The sequence below is a fragment of the Rhea americana genome, unplaced genomic scaffold (assembly GCF_003343005.1).
Source record: "Rhea americana isolate MKP2758 unplaced genomic scaffold, rheAme1 scaffold_81, whole genome shotgun sequence".
Lineage (NCBI taxonomy): Eukaryota > Metazoa > Chordata > Aves > Rheiformes > Rheidae > Rhea > Rhea americana.
In genome coordinates, this window is record NW_028186990.1 from 2,582,180 (window position 1) to 2,603,948 (window position 21,769).

At 38.0% G+C, this 21,769-nt stretch overlaps 1 protein-coding gene across 3 annotated transcripts in view; it reads left to right on the forward strand.

The window, feature by feature from the left end:
- Nucleotides 1-21,769, forward strand: part of POU2F1 (POU class 2 homeobox 1) — a 116,812-nt gene that overhangs the window by 53,932 nt on the left and 41,111 nt on the right. The window contains exons 2-6 of one of the 3 annotated variants that reach the window (XM_085323035.1): nt 5,378-5,443; nt 12,425-12,525; nt 15,602-15,655; nt 17,343-17,462; nt 19,202-19,381. In XM_085323035.1, coding sequence (XP_085179161.1) covers nt 5,386-5,443; nt 12,425-12,525; nt 15,602-15,655; nt 17,343-17,462; nt 19,202-19,381 — 513 coding nt within the window. In that variant the 5' untranslated portion in view covers nt 5,378-5,385. The remainder of the gene's footprint in view (nt 1-5,377; nt 5,444-12,424; nt 12,526-15,601; nt 15,656-17,342; nt 17,463-19,201; nt 19,382-21,769) is intronic. The other 2 variants (XM_085323036.1, XM_085323038.1) reach the window with 2 other exon arrangements.

Genomic DNA, 21,769 nt, shown 5'->3' on the forward strand with positions numbered 1-21,769 from the left:
TTGTTGCCAGCAGGAATAAGATTAAAGGTGCTTAAGTCTGTAGAGTTGTTTCTAATTTGTACGTGTCATTTCGGTGGCATTTGAACAGAACTCTGTCTCCTTCCCCTCGCTGCTCCCCTGTGGTACTGTGCTCGAGTTAGGGCTGGGAAGGCAAGCTATTGGAAGAAATTTCATTTTGTTCCCTAATTATTATGCTGGCACTCGGGAGATAATTTTTCCCTTCATGCACTGCCAATTAATATGCAAATGAGCTGATAAATATTTATACCACAATTTAAATTATGCAGGGAGCGCTTTCAGTGTACTCTGCAAATGAATTGTTCATGGACTTCAAAGTGCTGGCTGCTGTGCTAACGAGGGGAGATTTGCATAAGGCCCTAATCAGGCGCATACTGATTAAGCTTCATTATGGAAACTGCCAGCTGCAATCTTTGTTTCTATTTTATTACAAAAAGGGGAACTTTTCACGCTTCAGTCGCCTTGACAATGTCAGACACAGCTAGTAGGAGAGACTAAAACTCCACAGAGCAACTGAAGTTTCCCTGTTCGGTTGAAGATTGCTATGGTGTAACTGAAGTTGTGTTTCTTCCCCCACCTCCCCGCTCCCTTGCTTGTTCGGTTGAGAGCAGTAGTGTAGATTTGATAGAAATTGTCATTCTCCCTTTCCTTGGACTGTCTGAACCTGTAGAGGATACCGCAGCAATGCTGGACTGCAGCGACTACGTTCTAGGTGGGTACCAGCTCAGCTCTTTCTTATAAGCGTTTAATATGGAAATAGAGGGTGTGAGGTTGACTATGCATAGAAGCTTAATCACATATGCAGAGACTAGAGAAGGTATGGGTAAGGCTGAAGCTCACCAGTGAATTGCCAGCAAGTAACTCCCTGATATATATTATGTATATATGTATACACACACACGCACACACACACACACACACACACACACACACACACACACACACACACACACACGTATATAGCTATATAAGGGAAATATATGTATTTTCCCCCTTTTTCTTCAATCCAGGAGACTCCTTTTCCTCTGTGCAGCAGAGAGTTGCTGTTAGGCTTGGGTAATATTAATACAGACTTCTCCCATTTAGGATTTTAATCTGAGAAACGTTTGGCTTCTAACAGGCATTGAGGCTGAGGACTTGACTTGTGTATCCGTGTGTTCTGAATATTAAAACATTAACCAAAAATAAGAGAGCGAGTCCCAGGCTCAAAGAATTTACTGGCTGTATTGAGCCATTCCCCAGTAGAACGTATATTATGTTTGTGTAGTTTTAATGTAATAGCAAGGTTCTTCATGCATAATAGAAAATAAGGTGGAGTCCACAGTAGTTGCCATTGATACTGTTGTAAGCTGTGCCTAAGGTTACTGAGATAATGTATTTGCAGAGCTGAGATTCCGTTARGACTACGGAGCAGACAAGCTGTAATTTCTTCTTTGTGTAATTTTTATTTGTAATAATTGATTGTCCCAGTTTGGCAGAAGGTGTTTATTTTCAAAGCTCTTTCCCCAAAGCCCAAGATAAAGATTCCTTTTTTTTTTTTTTGATTCCATTATAAAAGGTCATAGATGATTGAAGACAGTACATCTTAAAGCAGACATCCAAAAATTGTTTCTGAACTTGAAGTGGTTCTCTGAAAATGAATTCCTACTGTAAGCTTCCAAGTGATTCAGAGTGTTTAGTATCTTTTCACTCAGGTTGAATTTTTGTTCTTCCATGTGGATCAGTGAATCATTTATACTGGTTCCGATGGAATATAAGGCACTATAACAGTAATGGGTGAAAGGAAACAGTTAATGAAATTCTGTATTTAGATTTTTTTTTTTTATGTTTTACTAGATAGGCACAATTCTGAATACTCCAGGTTTGTCCAGTATTTGCTTTTTATTTCTTTTGAATACCTTTTGAAACATTACTGAGGGACTGTGAAAACCTGGCACAGTGCTGCCTTGTGTCACACTCGGCTCCGCTAGCAGAGTAGCGATGCTGAATGTATTTGCTCCTGAGAGTTTGATTTCAATCATGCACCTGCTGCTTTCGATCCTTCCTCCTGTGAAGTTTGTTTTTAGATAATGTTGGCAGAAACTTGTAGCCTAGGGCCTTTATTTAAAACCCAAGAAAGGTCTAAAAGAAGGGGAGGGGGAGGGCATTAAGACTTTCTTTAGCCCATTTCATTTGTTTATTCTCTTCATTTATTCATTATTTAGGTTATTCTTTTAATTCAATCAGAAAGCTTATGAGCTTTGAGCTTTAAACCAAATCATCTTATTTTATTGGCTGTGTAATGAATCTGTAGGTTCTGTACCTGCAGGTATATACGTATTTTGCTGGTAGCAGTTTTCTGCTTTAGATGTATGTCATACTATTTGCAGCCATGGGAATAGCAGCACTGTTCTTAATGTTTTCCGTGCAGAAAGCTCCCATATTGAACAAGAAATAGTCAGCTGGTGAAATAATGGATGCTATCCTTATTTTGAACCTCAGCAATGCTAGAATGATGTTTCTTCATCAGGCTTGCTGCTTTTTTCTAGTAGTATTGTTTGATGTCTGTGTCAAGGATGAATCTTCATAATAAAACATTCTTGATTTAGTCACGCTTCTACTTGGGTGAACTTTGTTATGCCTTGTACTATCAAACACTGAAGACCCTTTTTAAAAGGGTTTATTTTGCAGTACGGCCTGACAGAAAGCCATCTCTAGGTCGCTTTATGGAAGGGGGTCTGTACAACTGTTAACTTTGTCCTTTGCAAACTTGCTGGTCATGCAAAAGGTACTTTCTAAGCACTAGCTGTATGAGCCACCTTGTACAGAGGGAATATTCACTGCATGCCCTGGAGGGTTGTGCACAGCTCAGTCCCGTCCCTCTCCAGGGTTGCTTGCTTAAACTACCATTAGTATCCTGCATGGTGGCTCCAGGACTTCAGTTTCTGCAGCAAAGTAGCACAGGAGGCTCAGCCTTGCTTTTACCTTGCAACAGCTTCTAAAAGTCCATCAGTGAATGGATCCCATGTTCCTGATAGATGGTCTTGTGAACCTGTGCTCTCCCCTTCTGTGATCAGCCCTATCATGAGCTCACACTGTCCTTGTGCGCTAAATTGTGTCTTCCATCCAATAGCCCAACAAGCTAGCTCGCTTKCCACAAAAATATATATGTTGGACTTACAGGCTCTCTTTGCTCATTTTCCTGCTGGATGAGCACTCTTCATCTTGGGGTCTGAAGAGAAGTCTCCCATTAACTTTTCTCTGAACCTAAACTAATTTCAGTAGCCAGCGGTGTGTCAAGGAACAAATTAATGCTATCAAATGAATGTTGCCTACAATCAATTTAAATAAATGTGCTGTGCCATTACTACAACAATAAACTCAATTTAAGGMATGCACAACTACTACATAAAAACATAATTTAAATTTGTTTTGTGCACAGATCCAGCAGCAAGGAGTAGCAGCCCAAGCAACCTATTTCCTGTATGGCCAGTAGAACCATATTCTCTCCTTTTGTAACTTATCTCATGCTATACAAATATGAAAAATAATAAAATAAGGAATTAGGAAGCAATATTTTCTATGTCTGCAGCCTTGAGAGAGCTGTCTGTCGAGATGGTRAACTCTTACCTTGAATCCGCTAAGCAGATCTTGTGAGGAACAGGGCAAAACGTCCAGCCTTTTGCTGAAATGTGGGCAGGAGCATTTTGTTTGAGTGCTTGTCTCCTCTTGCTCCCTGCTTGAAAAAGCAGTGTAACGCATCTGCCTTTATAATGAGAGTAACTTTGATGGGGGCATGTTTTAAGCCAGTTGAGGTATCTTTTATATGTGGCTGACATTCAACAAGTTTTCTCACAGTCAGTAAAAACTTTTTGAGACTAGTTGATACTCTGAAGAAGCTGAATTACCTTGTTAGGAAAAGGTTCCCTTTTGTTGTAGTCCTCCGGATTTTCCATGCCCTACTTGGTTCAGCTGCAATGTTTGTTTATGGGGAAAATTATGTCAGTTTTAAAAATACTGGTACGCCTTAAATTGGTTTTCCTTAGAGCATGCTGAAGTTCCTCTAAATTTGAAGTGATTTCTATCTTTTCTCTCATATATGCTCTTCTGTCTGCTTCTTACTTCCAGGAAAAATTCAGTGCGACTCTTTGTTCAGGCATTAGCTAATTTGTTCCTTGAGTTTTGTTCATACTGGTATTACCTTTCCCTGGCTCTGATATCCTGAGGATGACACCAGTTTCCTCTGGGCAATAGCAGGTGTTAATACATAGCTATAGACCAGATTCTCATTTTTATTTCTCCTGCAGACTGTCAAGCAGTGAAGAATCCAAGAATCCTTGGAAATATTTGAGGAGAAGTTACAGCATTTAATACTGTTACTGTATTCCTCTTCAGCCTATTGGTATTTTGGGAATTATTGCCTTGATGGAAGCAGACAATCAGTCACATTAAGTATACCTAGCAAGAGGATATCCTGAACTAAAAGATTCATTTTTRGGTCATTGAGCTTGTATTTAACTGGTTGTGGGAATGGAAGAATTGGTTTAAGGATTTGCTTATACCTCATTTTATCAGTTGGTCTGTGTTCAGATTCTTTTTATAATTATGATTTGTGATAATGTGGTATGCTGAGGTTAGTGGCAGGGAATGAGGAGGTAATAAGCTAGAGAGCTGATGCTGTACAGAGAACATCTGTATAGATTCCTATGTAAGGGAACTATATTCACTGTCTGCCATCTGGAAAAGCCCTCTGCATTGCACTATATTCAGCTGATAAGCTTTGAAACTGAGAGCAGAATTGTCAATAGATTCATTCAGAGGGAGAAGGAAGAGATATTAAATTATTAGATATTAAAAATATGTAGGAAATATCAACTAAAAATATCAGTGACATTCCTATAAAATAAACATTTAGGTAATTGCATCTATTTAATTATAACAACTGGATTTCCTTTTCTTATGGAAAAATAATGTGGACMGTGGTGGTCTGACTTAATGTTTTCTGAATCTTTATGTAGTTATTGTTTCTTTTATTTTTTTTGCTTCTATGATTGTTTCATTGTGCTGAGAATTAGTAAGTCCTACCTATCTTYGCCATCCAACATTCTATCTTTTATTCCCTTAACACCATGTTTTCACATATGTGAATGATGACGGAGATAATTTGAAACAGCATTTAACCAGAAAACCCGGTGTTTTGTTCTGCTTCTGGGCATATTTTTGTTGCACGATAAGCTGAATTAGGATAGAGTACATATCACGTTTTTGGTGTGTTCTGCACTTTACTCTTTGGACAAGAGGATATCAATAGGTATGGAGTTTTTTGTTTGTTTGTTTTTTACCCTGTTACTTTATATCTTTCGCTTCTGTTTTAATGCAGACTCAAGAATGAACAATCCGTCAGAAACCAGTAAACCATCAATGGAGAGTGGGGATGGGAACACAGGTAAGAAATAGTGTCTTAGTGCACAGATACTTTCTGATGGAATTGAATGGGTGTGAAAAACAAAATTTCTTCACCAATCTACAGATTTTTTTTTTAAACGACTACTGTTTTTAAGATTTGAATACTGCTTGTCACAATATACTGAAAATAAATCATTAACCCTAGTGTATGCAGAGCACTACTCATGCATCATCAATATGTACATAGTAGTCCCCATCCCCCCTTCCTCTATCTGAAATGTTTCTGATAGTGTGGAAAGCCTGGTGGCCGCAGCTCTCCATAAAGCCGTCTCGTCCTTTCCTTTCAGAACCAACCTTCAGCTGCCTCTAACGCCGGCACTTTCTTTTTGGGTTGAAATTTTCCATGGTGGATGTGGGCCATTGGCTGATCTTGTTTCCATTTTAGACTTCATTCAAGCTATTGCAGCAGTTCTCAAGAACAAGGCAAAGGGAGAAAACATCATTTCTCAACGCTAAAAATGTTAGTGACCTTTTCTGTAATGTCTTCATGTATTAGAACAGAACCTTGAAATTTGGCAGAGGAAGTTGTTGGGTTGCACCTTTTGGCACATTCTGAAGATGTGGCTAAGTTTTATAAGCCCTTGAAGAAGCTTTCAAAGCCACTGTAACTCAATCACATGACTTAATTCTTTTCTGGAGGTCATTTAAGGTTCATTTTGGAAACAAGAGAAATGACAATTCTGAAAAGTATATAGAATTTTCTCAGAGCTCGGGATAGTCTTTGGGCAGAGGGGTCTTTAATTTGAAGAAACTTGTTCCTGTTGCTTTGAGAGAGGTCTAGCTCCCTTCCATGAGAAAAATAATTTTTCTCCTCTTGTTCGATAATAAGAGTTTTTGACTCAAACTATGATGAAATTAACAATTTATTGCATTTTGCACTGTTATCTCCTCATTCTGTTTACAGTGCTTTACAGCTAACAGTAACTGACAGTTTCCAATACTGATCCARGAGGCTGGATGTTTTCTGCCGATAGAGGGGGTCAGTCAAAAGGGATTCAGCTCACTTATCAATGTGGTTTTTGTTACTGACATCTCAGTTTTTATAATTTCAATTGTATTGGTAATACGAGGGTATCATTCCTTTCTTGTACAAAAATGATTTATAATTAATTTAATACTCTTTTAGGATGATATAGAAGCATTATTTTCRAAAACCTACAGGCTGTAAATATTTCATAGTCATAGATAGCATCAAGAGAACAATGGCTTTAAATCTCCCTTTTCCATAAAATCGTTGTAACTAGAGATGTGTTCTAAGAAAAACTTTGACCACAGTTCCGTGCATAYGCTTTCTCTAAAGAGTGCCTCTCCTGATGGATGTCCTTGAATGCAACTTTAACTTTTAAGTTTTGCCTAAATTAAATTCTTAAAGAGGAAGAATTAGTTTGTTTTTAGGTAGTTCATTATCACATAAGTATTCCCTCTGCCTTGGTAGCTTTGCTGTACTGAGGCAAATAGATCATCAGCATAAGGACAGTAGTAACAGTATAAAGAAATTGCTGAATTATGAAGCTGCACATAGATACTTTTGTCACAACAGGAGATAGAGTGCCTGTAGTTTTTATATTCTAATACTAAGGCTGCTTTATTACAAGTGCTTGATTATTCTCTTGATGGCATTTGTTTGGACCTTTCGCAAGCATTGCTTCTGCAGTTTAAATGTTCCCAGTCATTCATTTGAGATTTTATTGAATTTTTAAATGATGTAATCTAAAKGAGTCTAGAATTTTTGAAATCTCTTGGTTCTGCAGTCTTTATTTTGTTTTTACATGTAGTGCTCATAAGTCATTGGAAGTAGTGGTTAATAACATTCGTGATGTTCTCTGGAGGCTCAAACATCAATTACATTAGTCAAATGGTAGATTTTTAAACCCTGAAAGGAATATTCATGCAATGTAGCTTCAGGTTTCTGACCAGGGAACTTAAGTTATGGTTCTAGGTTCTGTGCATTCTTGGTAAAAAGTCACCCTTTACTTAAATGCTATGGGGCTGGAAGTGCCATTGAGTGTACAGGATGTTAAATGCATGAAGATATATTTTAGGAAGACTGAGTTCTTATTTTTGTACCTTTTAGATAACTCCACTTGTTTTCCACTGAGGTTTGTAAGTCACTTGAGTGTCATGTGTAAGCTCTGCTAGTCTGTCTATTAATCCCCAGTGGATGTTTATTTGAGTCATTGCTCTTTCAAACCTCTACTAAGCTGATGCAACTTGACAATTTCAGGAGAAATTACTATAGTGCATGAAATTTGCATCTGGCAGAGCTAGTGGCTTCAGGAAAAATATGATTGCCATTGGTAAAGATGACTTAATCAGAAGTTCTGTGAGTTAATAGCTAATTTTCATGGAAATTAGCAAATTAGGGTTCTGTCTTCTAACACAGACTATTCAGAGAACAAAGTCCCCTGAATAGATGATCACAACAAAATGCCTGAAACAAATTTTTACTTTTGAATTTTCATGCTAATTTTATTCTACTTTAAGCATCTGAAAAAGTAACCTGTATTTCAGATGGAGGAAAAAAAAAAAAAAAAGTCTTGTGCTGGCTGGCTGTTTCAGTCAGAACATGATTCAATGAACGGATCTCCAGTACTGCAGAATTACACAAATCTTTTCCAATCTTTGGCCATGTCTATACAGTCCACATAGTATCTACTGGAAAAGAGAAGGAAAAGCAAGACTATCTTGCAGCAAACTGATAGCCTTTCTTTTTCCTTATTGAGCTTGCAACATTGTCCAAAACTATTCAACCTTTTGTTCTTTTTTTGTTTATTGCCTATTACTTTTTCAATGATGTGCAGATGCAGTACTTTAAAGTATCTGCCTTGGAAAGCAAAAGACATAACTTCTATGAAAACTATAGTCTGTAACATGCATTGACATAGGCAGCAAAAATAAGTTTTGAAAGTGTAGTTTGAAAGAAATGTTCTAAATATTCTTCTTTCAGTGCTTCATTTCCTGAGATTGGATTTCCATTTTCCATAAAAGGAAAGCCTATGGAAGAGACACTGTGAAGCACGTGTTCACAGCTAAATTTTTAACCAAATATCAGTATTATATGTTTAAATTATGTTGATTAGGAATCAATGACTTCTAGGTAGTTGGGATCTTCTCCCTCCCYACCCCCTCCTGGCTAAGTGTTCAGGACTCACGTTAATGGAATGGGAGGACTCAATAAGCAGCTCTCCTTTTTCTGAGCTGAGGAGGAGGGGTAAATGTAGTGCGGATGATGGGAGACACCGAGAGCACAGTGCAGGTACCTACTTACTCAACTTTTCCCTTCTGCTCGTTTTGCTTCCCTTCCTGCATCCTTTCTTGCACCTTACTGCACACCTCCCCAGACCTGTAGTCCSTCATTCCTCCTCCTCTTGTGTAGTTTTCCAAATATACCTAAACTGTGATAACTGTGACCTTGGATTTTGAAAGTATATATTCTTCTCCTAATTGCTGCTGCATTACGTCCTTACCTGTTCCGTTTTCTTCCTACCTTCATACTCTGCAGGCACGATCCCAAGTAATCCAAATTCGAGGTACCTTGGTTCTTTCTGTTTTTATTCTTTTCTTTGTGCTGCTGCTAGCCTGCAATAGTACTGAGCAACACGGTTCAAAAACCTGAGTTGCTGAAAATTAGTTGCACTTAGTTTTCCTCCAAACCAGCTTCCTGAAGTTGCTCATCACTTGGCTCAATTTATGGCATAATTTAAGACTGCTTAAATTGCATTGGACTAGAAGGATGAAATTTCATATTCTGGCTTGATTCAGTCTAAGAGCTTGCTGCCACTGGGAACAGGGAGGGCTTGCTTTCCTATTACCATCTCCCTGACTTCCCTTTCTATGCAGTACCATTCACTGCTTTGCACTACCTGCTGCTTGTCAGACCCTTGGCTAAGTTAATTCGTCTTACTCCTCTGGCAAAGCACTAACTTGCCTCAAACCGAGAGGGAACAGTTCACATGAACAGTCCTCTCTTCAGCTAGCAAGTTGAATTAACTTATTGCAAGGTCCATAAAGTATCAGAGGGAGTAGAACAGGGACAATATATCGGGGAGCAAGAAGAGCTCCTAGATACATATATATATCTGGGATATATACATATATATACGTGTGTGTGTGTATATATATATATATATATACACACACGCACACGTATGTATGTATAGGTGCTGATGAGCTGTTAGATCTCCTCCAACAGTTCTGTGGGAGCTGAGATGGAGATGGAAAAGTTGTAAATACTTGTGATTGTTAAGAAGAGATAGGCCRTGCATCTGCCATATCTTTAATCATCATGTCTGTGTATTTAACCTTGAGTAGAAGTGGCACTGTGCTTCTTTTGTCCCTTACAGTGTGCTGACCTTCTGCATTTGAGAGCTCCATCTTCTAGTTTCCTTCTCCAATTTCTTGGCTTCCACAGGAGGGGTATTGTGTCCTTCTGAGCATCCTAGGGGCAAGGCCTCTTGCATGCTAGACTCAAAGTTCATTTTCCCCACTGTTCTTCAAAAGATGTAGGCATCTTGTGATAAATGCAAGGAGATGTGGTAGCGTTCCTTCTAAAACTTAAGGCTATGTGCAAAAGGGAGGTGACACTCTATTTTCAGATAGTAAGCTTAAGATGCAAGTAGARCAGAGAGTGAACGGCAGGGTGTGGGACTTCTTTGACTTGGGTATATTGTAAAGGGATGGGTTTGAGGACATTGGTGAGAGAGTGTTGATCCTTCAAGAATCAATTTAAAGATAATGTTATTTTCTCTCAGCACTTGTCTAAGCTGGTTTTTGGGCCTGTGGAGATTTTAGYTCAGACTTGGAACTCAATTTGTTCAAAACTGTCAACCTTAGTAGAACGGTTTCACATTTCCACTTGAAGAGTCAGCCAAAGTGCTAACTGGACTATTTCTGTACACATGCACAGCAGTGCTCTTCGCATATGGTGTCATGATTTGATGCTGTTTTGGAAGACAATTAACTAGACTAGCTTCATACCTTTATTTAAGCTTAGGTTTCCAACTAGTTTTCTCAGAAAAAGAAAAATGTTTGGATCTTTAAGAATTTCTACTTAGAATGAGGAATATTTGCTTCATACTGGGTTTTCTTATATTGTGATGGGTAGTGTTTTTTGAGGGCAATATGCAGAGAAGTGTTGTTCCTGACGCAGGTAGGAAATAGCTCATACAAAGCATTAGCATAAATGAGGCGGGGTAGACTGTTTTCTTTAATTACATTACCTATTTTCTCAAGAATGACTTTTATATCCTTAGTCAACCATCCTCCCATTCTCTTTGGACTTCTGCATTGACAGAGCTTTGCAGTTTTTGGAAAAAAAATAAAAGTAGGTGAGACCCTTCCAGCTCTTTCTAGCAGATCTTTTTTCGCTTTTATTTTTGAGGTTGCATTTGTCTAATTCAGGCCAGTGATAGTTCTTCCATTCAGTTTGGATGCAACTGTAATTTAAAACTTATTAAACRAAATAATTTTACATGATTAAAATTTGAATATTTTTAAGCTGTCTGTGGATCTTTGGCAGTAACATACTTTTAAGTCTGTAAACCCTGGCCCAAAACGCAGAAGGTGATGGAAAATTGATAAATTCCCTCTCCCATCCCAAAACAAAAAATACATCAAAGGACCATATTTGGTACYTCTTCTGTAAGTGCTGGCAAGCTTGGCTGTCTATACTGTATCTGCATTTAACTGAACAGTGATCCCCATCTTTGAAATTTTGTTTCTATGTAAACTGTAGGTCAAACCAACTGTGTAAAATATTGGTGGATCATGTATCTTACCAGTAAATTTTTATGCCTCCTTAATTTTGCAGATCTTTCTTAGAAAGTAGATAACCTATTTTTTTTTTTTTTTTTTTTTTTTTTTTACTCAAAAACATAGATGATGGAATGAATTTTGAAGTAGGAGTTAGTTTAACATTTGTCCATAGGCATTGAACAAAAACATGATTGTCACTAGGGTGTAAACATGCAAGTCTAAACCTATTTTTACTTATTTTAATCACCTCATTTTTAAGATGTTGTCATTTGTTCTAGAAATTTCACGCAGTTTTATAAATTGAAAATCTCCCTTGTTATTGTTAGCCACTAGAGATAGTAATAATACCCAACTTGCAAAAACAGTTTTGCTAATATTGATTTTTATTATCTTCACACAGAGTGCTTCTTAAAAGGTTATAGTTATAGAAGTTATAGAAGAGAATCCTGTGATAGTTACTCTGAGAAAAAGAATTGAATATTTTTTTCACAAACCAGAGTTATTTCAGGTAGTTTGGGGGCTTTCATGTCTTTCAAGCTTTTTAGGGCTTCCTTTAGGAGGTGGAAGAAAAAATGTAATAAAATCATCAGTTTGTAGCTATTTCAAAGTGGATGAGAACAAAAGCAAGCACAGTCAGTTACCTTATATAATGAGAGCTCTGCACAAATGTTCATGAAAATGCTGAAGTTTTTTTTTTTTTTTAATCAAAAGAGCAAAACTTTCGCCCATAGCTGTTCGTACGTGTTTATGGTACTTCCATCTTGCTCAAGTGTTATTTTCCTTGTCCTTGGTGAAAGCTGACTGTATATGAACTTTCTTTTTGCCACTTTCTGAGCCTCAAAATGGTCTTCAGCTATTGGATAGAGAGTGCATGCAAAATTAAAATGTAATTTAATCTTAGCAGCATGCAGTCATTCTGTTCTCAAACCATGGCAAAGGATGGTAATGATGTGCATAGGGCAATTAGGATAATAGAAATTAAGGAGACTATGAAGTTGATTTTGTTCAACTGACAAATGCTGTATTATTATGTCTGGAAGTGACACTGGTTCCTTCATTTCAGTAAAAACATCTCTGATTCTTGTGCTTCTTGGAGGGCTTTTCCACTCCATTCTAATGGGAGAATAGCAAGGGACCTAGGAATATCAAGTCCTATTCGATTTGAGTAAAAGTCGTAACTAATAGTTCATGTTATGTGTTCTTCCAGGCACGCAAACAAATGGCCTGGACTTTCAAAAGCAGCCTGTGCCTGTCGGAGGAGCAATCTCTACAGCCCAGGCCCAGGCCTTCCTTGGGCACCTTCATCAGGTAAGAGAAAGACCCATTTCAAAGTAGGGGAGATTCAGGGCAGGTAGAAACATACCTTTTGTTGTATATTCTTTCCTTATGTGACTAATGGATAATTATGTAGAAGCAAGTATGCTTAGACGACATGTRTAAGTACCTTAGGTAGGAAAAGGTCCTGTGGGAGGCAGTCATTTCATTTCATTAGGCTATGACTGTGTGTCAAATAGGGTGAGACCTATCTRGAGGAAATAACCCCCTTTGGGGACTTTCAAATACTTACAAATGGTCTAAGGAAAAAAGTAATGGACACACCAAGTTGAAAGGCAAGGTCAGGGKTTTTTTTGCTAAAGGATTATATTAGCACATCATCTGCCTGAACAAGATCCTGAAGCTGTTACTGTCTAGGTAAGRCACGAGAAGTGGTGTTGAAGGGCAGTTAGCACTATGCTCCAATCATTTGAGGTCTTACATGTTAACTAGAAATKTGAAATGATTGTACTTATTAAGTGTGTGTGTGTGTGTGCATTTATATATATATACACACATACATAGATATATAGAGAAACTATATATATATATGTAAATATAAAGTGTGTGTGTATTTATTTAAGAAAAAGGTTTTTTGAAGGACATGTTTGCCACATGATATTCAGGTTTCTTCAGGTTTCTACCTGCTACCTTTCCTCCCCTCTGCTGCTACGCTGTTTAGGGAATCAAAGCTGAATTTCGGATATAGGCTGAAGGGAAGCRGGGCATCCACAGACAAAGCGAAACATAAGGAGGATTTTAGGGTTCTTCTGTTGTTGTTGTAGTTTCTTTTGGTAGTTTTCTGCCTGATCACACTTGATGTATGAAAACAAATGTCCTGCTTTCTTTCCCTTCCTTGGCACTAAGTTTAAACTATAAAATACTGTAGCTAATTGGATGACCTTGAATGCTTGAGGTCTGGGGTTGCACAGTTATCRTGGTATAATTGAGATACTGAAGCTTTTATACCTTTTTTTTTTCTTTTTTTTTTTGGTAGCGTTCTGAACTGCCATTTCACTGTATGGAACATTCAATACTTTTTGTCACATAATTATAATTTTCCTAGTAGATGCAGTTATGTAGGATGTAGGGAATGCCAGTGTTTGAATTTGCTAAACCTATAGGCTGTTGTAGGATGCCTTCGTGTGGRGAAAAGCTGACTATTTTTCATGGGTTGTTGGTATGTGTTCAGCATGGAGAAAAATGCAGATATTCTGAAGAGTTTTGTGTATTTGGTAGTTTGCTTTAGTTTTTTGGTATATAGATTGATCTAGGACACTAATTGTATTTAGCACAGTATTTTATCTTGCTTTGAAAATGTATTTATTTAAACAGCTGTCAGAATCTTCATAAGTTCATATTTGATAAAGCGTTACTCATTTCTTGAATGYTGATTGAAAGAAAAATCTCAGCTAYTCTTTTATGCACCTGTGGGTATGTGGGAATCTTATGGTAAAACTGGCTGTCCTCTGCTAGTATGGCTGCTGTTAATGGGATGTGATTCAGTCTTAACATGCAGTGCTTTCCTCCAGACTAACACAAAATATTAGATACTAGGCAGCATTCAAGGAACGGTTTAGTTCAGTCTTTTAATTAGAAAATGTTTGTGTGGTAGAAAAGGGATCTAAATTACATTCAAAGGGACTTGGAGGTATATGCTGACTGTACCCAAGAGATGTATGTTTATAGTGTTTTTTTTTTTTTTTTAATGCTGTAATTGATATTATTACATTGATTATTTCTGACTACATTTTTTTCTCTACTTCTAGTGGGAGACAGCCAGTTGCTTATTGTTTAGACTGTGCTCTATTCTGATTAGTCTCTGGGTTTGTTCTGGCAAACTATGCTTAACTCTCCCAGAAAAGCTCCTCCTCGTCACAGTTTATCTTAGCTGTAGAATATACTTAGTAAGTCTGATAGAACTTCATCTGAAGGGGTAGGAAGTGTTTTTAAAGTGACCCTTAGGGGCTGTCTGTATAAATATTCAGTTATTAACTTCATGTTGTGAATTTTAATTAAAACTCTCCTTTCTATGCTTACAGATATGTTGATGCTCTTTTAAGTGATTGAATATTACGTGGTGACATCTTTTCGTGTAGCACACAATGCCACCTTTTGAGTTGTTTTTTCTTGTCCTTATGTGTTACCTGGTTTTCAAACCTGGTCAGAGATRGAATTCACTGCAGAGGTTGTAACTTAGATCTTTGCAAGTATTAGTCATTACATAATACTGCTCCTTTATAATAGGTGTGGTGCTGAAAAAAAAACAAGGAGAAATTGGTTAAAGTGGTCTTCAGTAATTGAGCATTTATCACTTGCTGTTACAGAAAAAAATCTTATTAGAGATTAGTAGACAGTGTTAAAAATACCAGCTTATTAGACAGTGTTAAAAATATCAGCTTCTGAAACATCAATTTCTTTTCACTGCTACCGCACGAGAACTTCTTGGACTTGGCTGTTAACCGGAAACATTGAATTTAAKTTTTGAGCATACCTGGATCAGTACAACCTTCGCTAAGTATCTCCAGTCCTCAGTATCGAGATCTTCTTTTCAGTGGTTGAGGACAGCAAGTTCTTGAATAGGTTGATTTATGGAAGAGTTTCTGTGCTGTGGGTTTTATGCTATGCGGTTGATTGCTCCTTTGTCGTATAAGGAAGCAGGCGAAGGCAGGGCGCGTGTTTGCAGTGGGAGCCGTTCTGAAACATTAGAGGGCTGGCGATTAGTTTTAAYGTGCTGCCCACCATCTCCCAAAGCCTGTCTGGTATTTATATAGGAAGAGTCAACATGTCCACTTCCAAATGCGCTGTTGTCACTCAGGTTCACATTAATATCTAGGCCCCTAGGCAGGAAGAAATAGCTCCAGCAAGAAGTAAGCAAAACGCAGCGCAAGGTGCATGTGGTTAAGCATAACCTCTATTTCAATCATTCAAGTGTTACAGGGTGTGTATATGTGTAGTTGTTGGAGGAGTTATTTGTTGGTTGGGAAAGAAGGGGCTGTTCTTCTTACCTCTTTAAAGCTTTCCTGTGGCTCCTATGTTATTTCCTTCCTGCGTTTGCACTATGTCGTAGGTCCAGCTTGCTGGAACAAGTTTACAGGCTGCTGCTCAGTCCTTAAATGTACAGGTAAGGACTGTTTCCTCTTCCTGCTGTTCCTTCTGTCATTCTCCTTCACAAACAGGTAGACTGTCCTATTAGAGAGAGTTTTTAACCTATGATATGTCACCTTCTATTTTCATTTTGATTGGGCTTGCAGGAGATAGGTTTGGAAGGATAATAGTTCCACAGCTGTAAAGAAGGTTCGGGATTGTAAGCATTAAGGAACTGGAGATGCTTAAAATGTCCGAAGAGCAAAATTTTATGCTGGATTTCAGTCAACTGTTGTAATATAACATGAAAACTAGCTATAAAACTCTCAAATATTTCACATTCTTCCATTTCTTCCCTTATTTTAATCATTGCAAAGATTAYATTGCCAGAATTACTTTGCAAATTGTCCTTTACTTCTGGTAGCTKAGTATATAGGAGTCTAATCTAACATTAACTGTGTAATGTGGCTAGTGTAGATTGTTTGTGTGAATAAAACCAATTATTCCAATAATTTCCCAATAATTTCCCAAAAACCAATAATTTCAAAATAAGTCAGAGTACTTGCTGCTTAATAACGTATAGGAGACAATAAAGCTTTCAAACTTTTTATGTGGTCCCAAATGCTTCGTAGTGTATCCGTTAACATGCTGCTTCCCCTCGATAACTACGTTAGTGGGCAAGGGATGTAGTTTTATAGAAATTTGGTTTCAGTATTTCTTATTATTAAAGAACGTTTGTAGTGCATTGCATAAAACGCAATAGAATGTAGACCCACTTATACATAATACCAATTTGGAAAGAAGAGGAGGTATAGTGACCTTCCTTTCTAAGAGGAAGGAGGCAGAAAATTGCCTTGGTTGCCATGGTAAACTTCCATMCCTGAGAGAGATGTTGGCAAACAGGCTGTATCTCCAGTGCAGAATGTTTACAGTCCTGCGCTGTAATTATCGCTCAATGACTGGCAGAATTAATCAGAGCCTTTATGTTAATTAGCCTGCTATGCAGTCCCCAAAACAGGTGGTGGAAAATATGCAAATCTATGCAGAATTTTAATGTTCTGCATAACCAATTTTAATTATCATAAAACTCTCTTCCCCCTCTTCATGCACTTGCATTTCCTCCCTCATGTCTTCACAATTTCTTCTTCTAAAAAATAAAAAGCCTTTTAAAGTGAAGCAGCATTCAATTAAATAAATGCTAAACTTTGATTATTTTAAAACGTTGTATTTATTGTGTGCTTTGCTGTCAGAAGATAAACATAGGAGGATTTCTCAAACCAGTTCCCTRTAAGTCAACGACACGGTGACTTAGAGGTGCAGGATGCAGATACAGAAAATGGAAATGCAATCTCCTTTCCCCCATTCCATTGTTCAGGATTTTAGACAGTGAATAATTTTAACAACCTTTTCTTTCTTTATGGTAAAAGGTAGCGCCCGCCTCAGTTACATTGTGTAAAATGAAATAGGATCTGAAAATAATGTCAGTTACAAAAGACCTGAGAGTCTTTTTGTTTTGTTCAAACTGCATTATCTACAGACATGTTAGAGCAACCATAGCTGAGATGGTAAGCATATAGAGCCGTTGCTAAAACCCACTCTTAAAATAAACCCAAGGGCTTTTCGTATGTGGATGAAAAAAAATTTCTGTTGTACAGTGTTGAGATAGCAGGGTATGCATTAACATCTGTTTTACACTATAAAGACTTGTATATTTTTTTCCCTAGTCTAAGTCTAATGAAGAATCTGGGGACTCTCAGCAGCCAAGCCAGCCTTCCCAGCAGCCTTCAGTGCAGGCGGCCATACCCCAGACCCAGCTCATGCTGGCCGGAGGACAGATCACCGGGGTAAGATTTGCCCGAGAGTACTGTAGCAAGCCCTCCTGTCTGTTGAATGATGGCAATGTTGCTGTCCTRTTAGAATTGCCAAGGAAGGCTATTGCCGTTTCTTGCAATGTAGGAAGAAGCTTGAGTGAAAGAGAGATCAGAAAATAATTTCCTATTAGACTTTCAGTAATTCTTGTTTTCTGATTTTAGTTGCAAATATTTGCTTCAGGGGAAAAAAAAAAAAGGTATTTCTTTCTCTCTGTTCTCAGTATCCTCCTCAACTCTGCAATGAAATGAAAACCTGATATCTACAAATAAGAAAGTCACTGATGTCATAAAGTTGAATATTTATTTCTTTGCAAGATTAAAATGAGATATGTGAACATGAGACTAAATCTTATCAGATACCTGAGCTATGATGAAAAACAAAAATGAGAGGAACTGCTGACACTAATCTTTTCCTTTTCAAACATGTTTCTCTTTAAGTGACTAGGCAGGTCCTTGACTCAGCCTACCTTTATTCAATGCTTCTGCCTTAACCTCTCAGTTTTGAGGGTTTTTTAAACCGCAGAGTTTTGGGAGRGATTGTGGGATAGCTTTTGTTTAAGGGTTATTGGGGTTTCTAAATTGTAGATGCCTTCAGTTATTTAAAGAAAAAGCAAGTTTGGGGAATGGGCTGGCTTGATGTTTTGCTCAGCTTTGCAGTTTTAAGACTTTGCATGTTAAAGAAGGATTTTAAGGCTAGTCATTCAAAGAACATATTTACCATTTGAAGTGTGAGGTTAGATCTTCTCCACACTTGTATGAAATGATGTCTTAATGTCATGTTCAATTCTTAAACCCTTCTAGTAAGTTACTTTGTAAATAGACATCCRTATTTAGTTTTTTGATTAATTACATTTTAAGTGAGACTTTTTTAATAATAAAATCTGTTGGGCTTTAATAACTTATTTTTCTCATTTTCAAAAAGTATTAATATGTTTTATTTTAGGAATGTCTGCGATAGTGCAGTATTCAAGACTCCAGGCCTATGCAGACATAGACTGTAGCAAATATGGGCGTCAAGATTCATTTACATGTAAAGGAGAGACTGCTGCCACCTGTTTCATAGAGATAATGCTTGGGAAAGGCAAGGGATGTAAACTTGCCAACTCTATTCTATTTAAAAATAATAATAATAAAAGCAGATGGGGAGACTTGGAGAGAAACAAATGGAGCTGATGTTCTTTACTTATATCTTAGGGCATAATGGAAATGATGGAATATGTCAGGGATTCATGCTAATGTGAAGCAGCTGGGGTGTTATCAGTTTGTTCAGTAGCCATAGCCAGCATTCCTGCTTCTCATTCATCTGGCTAATCACTTGCTGTTCTGTTGGGTGTAAATTTCCTTTCAAATGCTGGCAGTACCGATTCTTTTCTTTTGCTTGCTACTTAATTACCTTTTTTTCCTGAAGCTCCTAGTCGAGCCATGGAGAAAACTTGGATGTTAATGTYGGTTCTGTAGGTTCCAGTCTAAGTACAAATGGGTCTGCTCATGCCGTTTGGTTTGCGTCAGTTTTGTGACAGGTTGATTCCTTCACCATGCTGAGTGGCCAGCTGTGCTTATTTAAGGCCAAAGTCATTGGCTTGTTGGTGGCTGAACTGTAGTAATAGTTCTGGGAATATCTGGTTAATATAACTAGGAATGGGCTAGTTGATGACTTTGCAGCTAAATGGCTCTTCCTTTTATTAATGGCTGTGTTTTCTAATTATTTATAGCTCACGTTGACGCCAGCCCAGCAACAGTTATTACTACAGCAGGCGCAGGCACAGTTGCTGGCGGCTGCAGTGCAGCATTCAGCCAGTCAGCAGCACAGCGCTGCAGGTGCCACCATCTCGGCCTCTGCTGCAACGCCGATGACGCAGATCCCTCTATCTCAGCCAATACAGATTGCACAGGTGAGCCTTGAGGCTTGAGAAGGTGGAAAATGAAGATGTTTGACTAATTGCATCATTCAAGTAAAATTTTTCTTCCATATTCAGTAAGCTTCTAGAATCCCTGAGCACTGTCAGTGTTTCTGTGCTAGTCCTGAGCAGCAGGTCGGTAGATATAGCAAAGAATGTGCACCGGCTGCTCATCAGTTCCGCTGGGCTTCTGAATTTGTTCCAGAATCTGACCAGATGCTCTGTTTTCAGAATTCYCCTCCCTGTAGTTAGCTTAAGAAAGGAGAAAAAGGGGTATTGGAAAGATGCCTATAGAAACAACACTTGTTGAGACCTATGTGCATAGGAGAGAGATGTGTGTCTCACAGAGAAYGCGTGTTTTGACTCAGCACTTAATGCTCAGACTTCAGTGACAAAGAATTGGCACTCTTGTGTGTCTAGAGAGAATCTTGCTAGAATGAGTCTGGTGTCTGAATCTGTCCAGTTTTATGGTCTGCTGCTAAAGACTTGTTAATTCTTAAGTCTGAAGAGCTGCTTGCCAAGGAAATTCTGCTAACTAAGAACAGCAAAGATCCTCCTGAATCTTTCAGCATCAGCTTAATTCAGTGTGGAGAGGGTGGCACCACTGACTGTGGTTAGCATGTGCAGTGTAGAGACTTTTGAACTTCTGAAGATGGATAACTGAATGTATAGCACAGGCTTCTTCAGTGCTATGCATAGATGATTGTGTCACCAATACTAAGGTCCACAGCTCTCCACAGTTTAAGGTTCTCAGTATGTARTATTTCGATCTGATTAGTTTAGCTGCGAAGTATTTTGAGTCCTGTGATCTCCAAGATTGCTGCTTCTAGCAGTGAGCAACTTCTCTAAGATTGTCTGACACTTTCTATTCAATCTATTTTCACTTGCATTCAACTAGGATGAAGTGTCAAAGTAGTGAAATGGGAACTAATTAAGTAAGAGAATGGAAATGTTACAATTATCTGTGAAGCCCACTGGCAAGATGTGCTATTCCTTTATTGTGCTAGCCCACTTGCAGAATAACAGCCTGGTTCTGCTATCAGTTATTTTGTTAGCTGAAGTGGCAAAGCTTAGTCTAAAAGTTCTGACCTAGCTTAGTTGTCCTCACAGGGGCCAGTGYGATGCCACACCAAAAACTTACTTGAAAGGACAGTATCAATGTTGCCTGTACAGCCCTGACACTGAGCCTTTTGTGCACTGTGACACTTGTGAGCCTGGTGACTAAGTACTTTCTCTTCTTTAAGCAAAGAATCCCAGTTCACTGTCATGATCTGGAGATGACTCAAGGATATTGTATTCGAGGAAACTCTTAGCTCTCAAGACTGTGCCTTCATTTTTTTAAAAACCTTAGTCTATAGCCAGTAGGCCAGGTAGATTTCAAAAAAAAAAAAAAAAAAAAAAGGCATGCGCCTGTTGCAGAGTTCTCATTTGATAGTATGCAAGTCACTTTATCTGAGTTTAAGTGGTTTACTGTTATGTGCCTCTTGTCTTCCAGGTGTCCAGTTTAAGATAGTGAGGTCTGCTTTACTGAAGTGCTGAGTGTTAAATTTTTATATTAGTAGGAGCTGTACCTTGAACTTACCAGCCTTACGTTTGTCAAATATGGCACCAAAGTTAGTGTATGCTTTTTAATATGTTGTGCAGATGTGAGATTTTAGTAATCTCAGTGTTTTACTCCAGTAGGGTGCTATGAAGACTTGTGTGAAGCATTTACAGTTTTTAATTTATTACTGAGTTTCTGTGTTACATAAAATCTTCAGAGAAGGATTTGGATAGCATTGAAAATAAAGGCTATGCCATCAAATAGGAGCTTCTGGAGTGAGCATTGTCTGTGCTTCAATGAGCTAAATGCTTTTATGGAAAAATAACATGTGATCAAGTCATTTGCCAGCACATGATGTGCCCTTGTAGGGTAAGGGGAGCAAATAAAGGTTTCACTCGCTTTCTGGTTTTCCTAACTAACTTCTTGATTTTTCCTTTTTGACTTTACAATTAATTTCTCCTACTATAGGCTATCTGATATGTATGTGTAGCTTGTTTGAATTCTGTTAACTTCATCTTATGATGAAATCAGAGGGAATARTTAATCTGGATGTTGGACATAATTTGAGGTGTTTTATGGAAAGTGTCTATGATTTAGTTTTGTAGATAGATAACACTCTACTTTTTGATGCATCTTGACACTGATTTATAAACAAGGCTCAGCATTGCTTGTTTGTTTGCTATTGTAAACACATAGTTGATTACACAAATAGCTGAATGTTTGTTTTAATTGATGATTCCTGAATAATTGATTAACTGGCAGGTCTCTGCAGCAAGGAGATTACCATATTTATTTTAATTAACTAATTGCACAAGCATGACTTCTTTAATGTGCTCTGC